We start from the raw sequence: 12,446 nt of genomic DNA, 5'->3' as shown, positions 1-12,446 counted from the left end.
AACAAATAAAAATTACAATTAAACGGTGACTGAGTACACATTTCCAAGAACCCCTATCCTGAGAAGATAAAAAGTACAAAAGAGATTAAAAACATTATGAATACATGTTTATAAAGCAGTTTCATAAAAATACATAAAATACCTTTGCATAAAAATGAAGTATCTTTCTTCTTAGAAATGTAGAATTATTCATAAAGAAACTGTAAAGTTAAAAAGGAAACATTTCCATACTTTGCTTAACAAATGTTTACCTAATCTACTAAACATTCTCAGTCCAAAGGGTCAAATATATTCCTGGAAAAGTAGCATTCTAACATGGACAGATAAATACCAAAACAAAAGGATTTGAAGAAAGAGACCCATGTTAATATTTGAAATACCTGGTAATGGTTAACATTATTTCTTCTTTAAATGAAACAACTGCTAAAAATAATGAAACTGATGGATTCTCCAATGCTCAGGGCAGATTATGTGAATTGTGGAGGGACAATGTTATTATTCTTTCTGTAAACTAAACTATGTAACAAACTTCCAAAATTAAACTGCTTTACTATATTTTATTGATATAAATACAACAAATTTCATAAGCATCAGCTATTTTACTGTTACACAAGAGGAACAACAGTCAAAAGAATTAAATATTAATGCAAAAAGTAACTAAAGAAATGCTTTCACTTCCATAAAATCATCTCTAACAGCATCCTATATACTTTGTACAATTTGCTTATAATTGATTAGATACTTGATACAAAGCAAAGCTGAATTTCAATCAAATTTTATTTCTCAGTGGAAAAGGCTCTCTTCATCAGCGGTGGCTGAGCTTTCCCGACATCAAACATCATTTCCAAAGGTGGGTTATTAAGAGAACACCAATCAGGTATACGGCCTGTCTGATTATAATACTCCTTTGAGACTGAACGGCTCCCAAGTATGTCCTGCAGTGCCCCAAAAATAGCTCCTGTGTGGTAAAAAATATTTTTATAGTTAAGATGAAAACTTTTACCAGAAAATTTTATGTACACATAAAACCACTTCATTATATGGCAAGAGAGAACAGGTGAAATTCAGTAATGCATATTCACACTCTTCAAAGTAATTGCAGTTCTTTTATATCCTGTATTTTGAATAACAGGGTAAGCCACAACTCCTATGTTGAAAGTAACTTAAATGGCCTACAGCAGATTATAGTGAAAATGCTAGCAAGCATTACTGTGTCTAAAAGCAGCTGAGGTAGAGAGGGGTGGAAACTATTTTCAATTCTGTGTAAATACAGTAAATAATACCTTTAGTTTTCTTTGCCACAACTCTAAGATTGTATGTCAATAAATAAAACAGCACTGTAAAACCCAGTAAGCATCATTATAATGCCACCCAAGTCTATGCTGAAGACTTTATAAAGACCCACATGGTAGTCTTTAAAAAATAATTTGGTAACTAAATCCATTTGTCCTAGATCAAAATTACATTTTTACCAAATTCTACAAGAAATACAATATTCATTTAAAATCTCAATACTTTTTCTAATGATCAAGATACATATTAGCTGCAGATGCATTTTAAAACACGTATCAGAACATATATAAATATACACATCCATGATTGTTTTTCTCTTCAAAGTAGTGTCTCTCTCTCCCTATATATATGTATCTTCAAAGTAGTCTCTCTCTCTACATATATATATAGTCTCTTTCTCTCTATATATATAGTCTCTTTACATGTATATAGGCTATTTCCTTATTTCAATGAAACTATCATTTCTTATGAACTATCATTCAATGAACTCAATCACAAAATAAAGTATAATTATAAAATAAAGAGATCAATTCTCACATATGGCTCACAAATTGGCTTTAGAAGGAATTAAAACAAATGTTATGAGCAACGGTAGTACCACTGGAATAAATGCACAGCTATCCATCACTAATATGAGAAATGACTTTAATTGGATGAAGTTTACTTAAAAAATTAAAGTGCAGGGGCACCTGAGTGGCTCGGTCGTTAAGCGTCTGCCTTCAGCTCAGGTCATGATCCCAGGGTCCTGGGATCAAGCCCCGCATCGGGCTCCCTGCTCAGCGGGGAGCCTGCTTCTCCCTCTCCCCCTCCCTCTGCTTGTGCTCCCTCTCTCGCTGTGTCTCTGTCAAATAAATAAAATCGTTAAAAAAAAAAAAAAAATTAAAGTGCAAATGCCAAGAGAAATAGATATATGATTCTGACAATAACTTGAGGAAAAGTTAGTGTTCAAAGAAAATTATTTAATAGTTCTATTAGTTTGTTAAGTGAGCAATTTTTAAGACTGAATCATCTATTCTAATATATCCATTAATAATACCATTCAGGAACCAATTACTATATAATCATTATATCTTAAAAACTAAATTCTTACCTCCCAACCAGGCCACACAATTAGCCTTTGCAGGTGGAGTATGAATTCGGAATGTCTTGGTGCCAAGTGCTTTTTTATATTTTGGTTTTTCTACCAAATACCTTATTTCTGCAAGCAATCTGTGGAGGAATCCTGGCAACATAGATGTGCCACCCGTGACCACCAAATTCTCTGCTAGTTGCTTTCTGGTGTCTATTGGGCACTGTTATTGAAAAGAAAGAAAAAAAAATTTATTCTTAACTGTATAAATAATGCTTGATTGGATTCAAGAAAATATACAGATTATATATTACAAATTAAATAGGTGAGCATTACTATTACAAAAAAAAAAAAAAAAAGGCACAGCAAGGTTTAACAAGGGAGTTTTTCATGTAGCAAATATAACCATGATAATACTGCCATATACTTAATATAGAACTTTAAAGATTTCAAAATCTAATAGTATAGAATTTAAAATTCCACAGAGTATATGGTAGTTATATGTGAGTATTCTCATTTTCAAGACAGAATGACTCAGTTGAGCAAAGAACATGAGAAGAAATAAAACAACTTTCTTTTTTAGTAAGTAAGTATGTGGAAACTTAATTTTTCTAAGGTGGTAACTTCACAGTTATTATATCCAGAGCCAGTTGTCAAGTGGGAAGATAACATTCTTGGAAAAATTGTTTCTACATCAGTTCTAAAAATTAGAATGTTAAAGTCTTTCACTGATGCTATGTTTTTCGTAAGAGTCTCTGAGTAGAACTGCCAGAGGTAGACAGTATCTTCCAAAGCGCTGGCATTTCACATGGAGTTCTGTGATGCCATAGTCATTAAACAAAAGAAACATACTATCATACACCCTGTGGAATTTAAAATTCAATACTACACAAACCTGCATTTAAAGAAACTACAAGCTGTACTAGGTACAAAATAAAAATCTGATACTGTTGCTACAGAAATAATACATGATAGCACTACTTATCCCTGAGTCTGACATGTTGTAAATACCCTATCTCAGTGCCAAAGTAAAACTCGGTAACTGTAAAATTTAACATAAAAGCTAAAAATTGTAACCAGTGGCTAAAATATAAATACAGGGGCGCCTGGGTGGCTCAGTCGGTTAAGCATCTGCCTTCAGCTCAGGTCATGATCCCAGCGTCCTGGGATCGAGCCCCACATCGGGCTCCCTGCTCGGTGGGAACCTGCTTCTCCCTCTCCCTCTGCCTGCCGCTCCCCCTGCTTGTGCTCTCTCAGTCAAATAAATAAATAAAATCTTTAAAAAAATAAAATAAAATATAAATACAGAATAACATTTAAAAATTTTCTCAGGTCGCCTGGCTGGCTCAGTCAGTAGAGCATAAGACTCTTGATTATGGGGTTGTGAATTCAAGCCCCACATGGGATGTAGAGATTACTTAAAAAATTTTTTTCTCAGGGCGCCTGGGTGGGACAGTCAGTTAAGCATCCAACTCTTCGTTTGAGCTCAGGTTGTGATATCAGGGTTGTGAGACTGGGCCTGGCATCAGGCTCCCCACTCAGTGTGGAGTCTGCTTAGAACTCTTTCCCTCTCACTCTGCCCCTCCCCCATGCTCGCTCGCTCGCTCTCTCTCAAATAAATAAATCTTTAAAAAAAATTTTTTTCTCTAAAGGGCTGTAGTCGTAAATTGAAACTTTTTACGAAATCAAAATACCTGTATAAGGGAATCCAGTATTAAAGTGGCAACCGATTTCTCTTCATTATCTTGTTCAAAAAGAATCTCCACAACTGAATCTCTAATGAGATCAAAAACAGAGTGCTTTGTCGGCATCATATAGTATGATACAGAATATACCATTAGTTCTATTTTTTTAAGTAACAGTACTATGTTAACATAGAATAATTATTAAACACAAGGTGTTTGCATTTGTGAATGAGAGGAATAGAAGCACCTGCCTCACAGGTATTGAGGTGAGGATCCAGTGAGTCAAGAGAACACTGCCTGGGGCGCCTGGGTGGCTCAGTTGGTTAAGCGACTGCCTTCGGCTCAGGTCATGATCCTGGAGTCCCAGGATCGCTTCCCGCATCGGGCTCCCTGCTCAGCGGGGAGTCTGCTTCTCCCTCTGACCCTCCCCCCTCTCGTGCTCTCTCTCCCATTCTCTCTCTCAAATGAATAAATAAAATCTTTAAAAAAAAAAAAAAAAAGGAGAACACTGCCTGGTACAAAGGAGGCGCTCCCCAAGTATTAGCTACAACTATTATTATGTACAGATTAACATACAGTTTGTCCAGTTATACTTCCTTAAGCCTAGTAACAGGAAAGGAGTGAAATTCTATAAAAATAGGATTCAAGAAGCATATCCACAGTGATACAAAGGATTTAAAAAACAATCCTCTCCCCAAGCATTTCTTTGTTTTTAAAAATAACATATGGCAAAGATTGTTAGTTGCCTAATAAAATATCCATTTTCCATTTTCCTGTTCATTCTCAAATTAAAAGAACCCTATTTTGGGGTAGCACAAGGAAGATCTTTGTAGTGATGGAATAGTTTTATATCTTGATGGTGGTGGTGATTACAAAAATCTGTGTGTGATAAAATTACACAGAACTATACATACACATGTTACACCGACGCCAATTTACTGGTTTTACTATTGTACTACAGTTAAGTAAGATGTAACCACTGGGAGAAACTGGGTGAAGAGTACATGAGCCTCCCTATATTATCTTTGCAATTTCCTGTGAATCTGTAATTATTTGGAAGGAAAAAAAAAAAGATAGAACTCCATTTTTAAGGTGGATACAATGCCTCTCCCGAGTTAAACACTGTATTTACCTGCCTCCCTTGTAGCTAGATGTGTAGCTAAGTGACAATGAGATGGAGGTAGAAGTGGTATGTGGGACTTCTAGAAAGTCTCCTTAAAAAGGAGTGGAAGCAGGGGCTGCTGGGTGGCACAGCTGGTTAAGTGGCCAACTCTTGGTTTCAGCTCAGGTTGTGACCTCAGAGTCATGGGATCAAGCCCCGAGTGGGGCTCTGCACTCAGCACAGAGTCTGCTTGAGACTCTCTCTCCCTCTCCTTCTGCCCCTCCCCCCTACATAGATTCAATCTCTCTCTCTCAAAATAAATAAATTAAACAAAACAAAACAGAGAGGAAGCACTTTTTTCTTTTCCTTCCTAGGGGTCCTTACTTTAAACACAGATATAGTAGCTCCAGCAACCACCCTGGTCCCTAAGGACAAGGTTACCCCCCAAAGGATGAGAGAGATGGAAGGATATTTACATCCCTGATGGGAGTTGTCATACCATCCCTGGACTATCTACCTGTGAATTTCTTTTAAAAGAGAGACAAACTTTTTTTTTTTTTTAGGATTATTTATTTGAGAGAGAGCACGAACAGGGGGAGGGATAGAGGGAGAGGGAGAAGCAGACTCCCTGCTGAGAGGGGCGCCTGATACAGGGCTCAGTCCCAGGACCCTAGGATCATGACCTGAGCCAAAGGCAGACGTTTAACTGACTGAGCCACCCAGGTGCCCCGAGAGAGAAAAAATTCTATCTTGGTGAAGCCACTACTGTCAGGTTTGTGTAATTGGTGGCCAAACTGAATCCTAAGTGATGCAATATAAAACTATCTATACATATGCATATATAAACTCTATTTCTTAAAAATAAAATTTAGATCATACAATGCATAGAATTTTGAAGCTTTCTTGAATCTTTTTCAAAACATAAAATTCTCAACCAGGAAAGTATACTGAGGCCTGCAGAACACTCAACACTCACAGGTGGCCACTTGCTGCTACGCCTGCATACCTCCATTCCTACCAGTTGAGATGAATGCTTACAGAGCATCAGTTTTCTTTTTCCAAGTCTTTTATTGTCAATAGATTTGATATTGAAATTATATAATTTTACAATTATTACTTAACCAACAAATACTAGGGTAGAAAATAAGTTGTTTTTCTATGTGAGCTACGCTGAATGCTTTGAAAAGACAAATACTTTTTAAATCTTTTTTTTTTTTTTTCAAGATTTTATTTACTCATTAGAGAGACAGAAAGCATACAGGGAGGGGTAGAGGAAGAGGGAGAGAGAATCTCAATCAGACTCCACACTGAGCACGGAGCCCAACACAGGGCTCGATCCCAGGACCCCAAGATCATGACCTTAGCCAAAATCAAAAGTCAGATGCTCAACCAAATGAGCCACCCAGGTGCCCCTAAAATCTTTTTAATATGGGTAATACAACCGTAAAAGTCTAGAAGAAAATGTCTATAAGAATTCTGTACCAAGACTGATTCACAAATAACTAAGTTTTCACTGCACTTAAAACAAAAACGAAAACAGAAACAAAAAACTTGGAAATAATAAACCATGAATTTCCTGGTTTATGTACACTTAACTCCAAACTCTCGAAGCAGACTTACCCTCAAAGAAAAGGTTCTAGAAAAAAGTTTGGCAAATAATTACATATTTATATACTTTAATATGTTTAATGTTTAATATATGGTTTTTTAAAATGGTCTTTTACTTTAAATGACCCTTCTGATTTACCAACAAACTACTGGTCTGAACTATGTCTATTAGGTTTCAAATGAACTAGATTTTCGGTAGGAAAAACATGTTAGCAAACAATCGTAAATTAATTGGGTTTAAAAGGTGAGACACGGTGGTTTTTTTATTCCCAACCTATTTTCCTACTATTACGTAACCAAAAAGCTCCATATTAATTTCCTTCAACATCTATTTTCTTCTCTTATTTTGGGCTCCACTCAACAACCTGGAGAAAATTTAAAATAGTAATTTAATGAATATAACTTAAAAAAGAGGTAAAACGATTAAAGTTACTATCAAAAAGTATTACATTCTCACTTTTTTTGTTCTACCCTACCATCTTTAACATCTGTGTATTTATGTTCATCCTTTTAATATCTCAACCTCTATATTATCTCAGAATCCAACAGACTCTTCAATGTTTACATAACTTTTTTCTGTACATCTTCTGATCTAATATTTTACAAATGAAACTTTCATAAATACAAATTTTATAAAGCTTGCATATAAACATAAATGCTATTGTTACCAATATAATTATGTAAGTCCTTAACTTATATTGCATCACTGAATAGAATAATCTAATGAATAATGAAAAAGTGAATCACTAACTGGTCCTTAAGATTTAGCATATTTGGGGCACCTGGGTGGCTCAGTCCATTAAGTGTCTGCCTTTGGCTCAAGTTACGATCTCAGGGTCCTGGGATCAAGACCCACGTCTGGCTCCCTGCTCAGTGGGGAGTCTGCTTCTACCCCTCCCCCTGCTCCTTCTCTCTTTCTCTTGCTCACTCTTTCTCTCAAATAAATAAATAAAATCTTAAAAAAAAAAAAAGATTTAGCGTATTTGGAAGAATGCATTCTTTCTAACATGAAAACATTCTAAAGCAAGAGCCACCAAACTGTGGCCTGCAAGCCAAATCCAGCCCGTTTTTGTAAATAAAATTTTATTGGAACACAGCCATACTCATTCATTTACATACTATCTATGATTGATTTTGCACTCCAACTGTAGAGGTAAGTAGTTGCAACACAGATCATATGGCTCACAAAACCAAAGCTATTTACCACTTGGCTCTTTATGAAAAAGGTTTGCTGAACCCTGTTTTAAAGTATTATGCTTTAGGGGCACCTGGGTGGCTCAGTCGGTTGAGTGTCTGACTTAGATTTTGGCTCAGGTCATGATTTCCTGAGATCAGCTCCCCATCGGGTTCTGAGCTCAGCATGGAGTCTGCTTGAGATTCTTTCTCTCTTTCCCTCTGTCCCTCCCCCCAGCTCACGCATGTATGCTCTCTCTAAATAAATAAAATCTTAAAAAAATGTATTAAACTTTATTCTCTACCATAGTTCTACTAGTAAATTAATTCTGAATTACTTAAATTTTTTAAAATTAAAAAGTTGAATAAAATTAATCATAAATGAGGAGGCCTTATGAAAAACACATAATTGTTAAATCAGCAATATTAAAGGCTTAGATATTTTTAAAGCCCAAAAATTCATTCTTGTTCATTATTTGCTCGTAACAATTAAGGTCTACCTGATTGATCCAAGAACATGTAAAATCTTCTCTCCATCTAATGGGTAGTCAACATTTGGAGGTGGTGAGGGACGCTGAAATATAAATATCATAAGCATAAATATATAGGTTATAACCTCTGGAAAAAGAATATATATTTATTTTTAACTTACCTCAGTATTCCCATCAATATTAAATTTTGCTGCTTGGATTTTTAATCCACGTTTTAGATCACTTACAAAGCAAGTGCGCACTTATGAGAAAGAAAAGGAGACTGTGTTATGGTTTGTGATTGAATCAATCTATGTCCAGTTAAAACAATTCTATTCAAGTGAACATGCTAGTTATCCATTCTTTTGGATTTTATAAACTATCCCTGGCTTTAGTTTGGTTATGACAATTTATTCACAAATAAAGAACTTTTTCATTCACTGCGGAATCATACGACATGTTGCATATTCATCTTTCACAAAATCACATAAAAAAACACCTCTGAGGAAACTTTTTTTTTTTTTTTTAAGATTTAATTTATTTTAGAGAGAGAGAGAGCACACGCAAGAGCAGGGGGAGGGAGAAGCAGACTCCCTGCTGAGCAGGGAGCCCAATATGGGGCTCAATCCCAGGACCCTGGGATCATGACCTGAGCTGAAGGCAGATGCTTAACCAACTGAGCCACCCAGGCGCCCAGAGGAAACTATTTTTTGGTATTCCCTGTATAAAGAGTACCATAATAAAAATAAATTTTAGCATCATGAAAATGTAGCATGTTTCTTTGAACCAGACTGATTTCTATCTCTGTATCTAATCTTATGTATCTACCTATCTGATTCTTTTTAAAAATCTTGGTCAGAACACAAAGCTAAATTTTGCTCTTAGCCATAGTAACACTCCTTAGTTTAGTGTTTATTGACATGATTATTTTCTCCTTCTTGGCATAGCCCAACACTACCATTTTCCTTCTACTAGATCACCTTTTTTTTGCACTTTGAACATTTATTCTTTCAAAGATTCTTTTTTTTTGAAGATTTTATTTATTTGAGAGAGAGACAGAAAGAGAGAGTGAGAGAGCATGAGCAGGGGGGAGGAGCAAGGGGAGAGGGAGAAGCAGGCTCCCTGCTGAGCAGGGCGCCCGATATGGGGCTCGATCCCAGGACCCTGGGATCATGACCTGAGCCGAAGGCAGATGTTTGACCAACTGAGCCACCCAGGTGCCATCAAAGATTATTTCTATTGCAAAGTACCTTTTATAATAAGTTCCTTCAAATTATTTTCACAAATATGGCGCCTGGGTGGTTCAGTTGTTAAGCGTCTGCCTTCAGCTCAGGTCATGATCCTGGGTCCTGGGATTGAGTCCCACGTCGGGCTCCCTGCTCAGCAGAAAGCCTGCTTCTCCCTCTCCCACTCCCCCTGCTTGTGTTCCCTCTCTCACTCTCTCTCTCTCTCTCTCTCTGTTGAAAAATAAATAAAATCTTTAAAATAAAAAAAAATATTTTCACAAATAGGTAAGGAATAAAGTTTTAAGTAGAAACAAAACTGATGTTGAATGCAATCTAATGAGTTAATTCCTTGTAAAACATGTTAGTTAAATATATATTTATATTTTACATAAAATTCTTCTCATTCACTAATTCAAAATATATTAAGAATCTCCAATATGTTAATATGCTAGATAGTAAGCTAGGTGTTCAATACGCTAGATGGTAAGCTAGGTGTTCAAGCTACTTACATATTTTTTATTTTATTCAAGTCCTCATAGCTATCTTTGTCATACAAGATAAATACCTAGCCCTTAAGATCTTAGATACTTGGGGGGCGCCTGGGTGGCTCAGTCGTTAAGCGTCTGCCTTCGGCTCAGGTCATGATCCCAGGGTCCTGGGATCGAGCCCCACATCGGGCTCCCTGCTCGGCGGGAAGCCTGCTTCTCCCTCTCTCACTCCCCCTGCTTGTGTTCCCTCTCTCGCTGTGCCTCTCTCTGCCAAATAAATAAATAAAATCTTTAAAAAAAAAAAAAAAAAAAAAGATCTTAGATACTTGGCAGAAGAAGCCACTGCAATAAGCATGTACAAATGACTCAGGTTTTACAATAACTGAAAAAATTTTAGGTAATTATACCATGTAAGTAAATAATAAAATGAAGAACAGGATCCATTTTGCAGCCCTAGCTCTAACTCTACCTTTGGTGTGACACTGAACAAATCACTTAATATTTTAACAGATTATCCCCAGGTCTCATTTAATTCTCTTATTAATTTTACATTGACATTCTCAGTACTGAAGAATATTAAATTATATTTTAAATGCCTTTTCTTTCAGTGAATCAAAATACCAGAAAACTGGGGTGCCTGGGTGGCTCAGTCAGTTAAGCGTCTGCCTTTGGCTCCGGTCATGATCTCAGGGTCCTGATCAGTGGCGAGTCTGCTGCTCCCTCTCCTTCTGTCCCTTCCCCTCCTGCTTGTGCTCTCTCGCTCTCTCTCAAATCAATCAATCTTACCAAAAAAAAATCCAGAAAACTCCATTTAAAAATTATAAAAATGCACTCTAGCAAGGGAGAGGTAATATATCCTAGTAAAGTGAATCCAATATACTTTGGCCCCAAATTAGAACTTCCAAAGTCAGTAAAATGACCTTACAAATATGTATTTAAAAACTAGAGTAAAAAAAAACCTCGGGGCACCTGGGTGGCTCAGTCGTTAAGCATTTGCCTTCGGCTCAGGTCATGATCCCAGGGTCCTGGGATCGAGTCCCACATCGGGCTCCCTGTTCCGCGGGAAGCCTGCTTCTCCCTCTCTCACTCCCCCTGCTTTGTTCCTGTTCTCACTATGTCTCTCTCTGTCAAATAAATAAATAAAATCTTAAAAAAAAAAAAAAAAAACCTCTATACAACATAAAACCAGTATCTTTCTGAAGCAATTTATCTGTTAATTCATACTGTGCAAACTGTTAATTCCCTAGTAATCCTGTATACTCTATAATTGAGAAGTTTCTTCAATAAGACATCATAGGGGCGCCTGGGTGGCTCAGTTGGTTAAGCAACTGCCTTCGGCTCGGGTCATGATCCTGGAGTCCTGGGATCGAGTCCCGCATCGGACTCCCCGCTCAGCGGGGAGTCTGCTTCTTCCTCTGATCCTCCCCCTCTCATGCTCTCTGTCTCCCATTCTCTCTCTCAGATAAATAAATAAAAAATCTTTAAAAAAAAAAAAAATAAGACATCATAAATAATGCCAAAAGCTTCCATAAATCTAAAGAAAAATAAAAATTTTATTTATATTAATCCATAGCCTATCCTGTATATTAAATATTTTTAGGATATTATATTATGTACTTAATATTATTTTGTACCTCTGTAAATATTTCTAGAAACACATGCCTTCTAAACTAATACTTAAGGATATGGGGCGCCTGGGTGGCGCAGTCGTTAAGCGTCTGCCTTCGGCTCAGGTCATGATCCCAAGGTCCTGGGATCGAGCCCACATCGGGCTCCCAGCTCCGCGGGAAGCCCGCTTCTCCCTCTCCCACTCCCCCTGCTTGTGTTCCCTCTCTTGCTGTGTCTCTCTGTCACATAAATAAATAAAATCTTTACAAAAAAATAAAAATAAAAAAATAAACTAATACTTAAGGATAAAAAGGACAAAAATGGGAATTTAGTTTACCTTTAATGTCCTCTAAGACACCTTCTGGAATTGAACCTGAAACAGAAATTTTATTTAGAACTACAGAAGTTCAATAATAAGCAGAAACAGTCTGCTAAATTGCACAACATTACCACTTTCCATTTCAGAAAAATTTTTAAAAAATATAAGTACTATAACTTTTTAAAAGCCAAACAAAAAAGTTACCTTTGTTTCTAGGGAAGAAACTTCATCATTCAAAGTCAATACACACACACACACACACACACACACACACACACACACACACACACACAGAGGAATATTACCCAGCCATCAAAAAGAATGAAATCTTGCCATTTGCAATGACATGGATGGAGCTAGTGTATTATGATAAGTGAAATAAGTCAGTCAGAGAAAGACAAATAC

General features: G+C 36.6%; 1 protein-coding gene across 1 annotated transcript in view; it reads right to left on the bottom strand.

Moving 5' to 3' along the window:
• Positions 1–12,446, bottom strand: part of ACTR10 (actin related protein 10) — a 28,322-nt gene continuing 15,876 nt past the window's right edge. Inside the window, exons 8-13 of the mRNA XM_032405195.1 lie at positions 12,060–12,095; positions 8,583–8,662; positions 8,431–8,504; positions 4,057–4,138; positions 2,384–2,585; positions 1–958 (exon numbers count right to left, since the gene is read on the bottom strand). Coding sequence (XP_032261086.1) covers positions 777–958; positions 2,384–2,585; positions 4,057–4,138; positions 8,431–8,504; positions 8,583–8,662; positions 12,060–12,095 — 656 coding nt within the window. The 3' untranslated portion in view covers positions 1–776. The remainder of the gene's footprint in view (positions 959–2,383; positions 2,586–4,056; positions 4,139–8,430; positions 8,505–8,582; positions 8,663–12,059; positions 12,096–12,446) is intronic.

This window comes from Phoca vitulina, unplaced genomic scaffold (genome assembly GCF_004348235.1).
Source record: "Phoca vitulina isolate PV1807 unplaced genomic scaffold, GSC_HSeal_1.0 scaffold7, whole genome shotgun sequence".
In the NCBI taxonomy this organism is placed as follows: Eukaryota; Metazoa; Chordata; class Mammalia; order Carnivora; family Phocidae; genus Phoca; species Phoca vitulina.
This window is presented reverse-complemented; position numbering and strand designations above follow the sequence as displayed.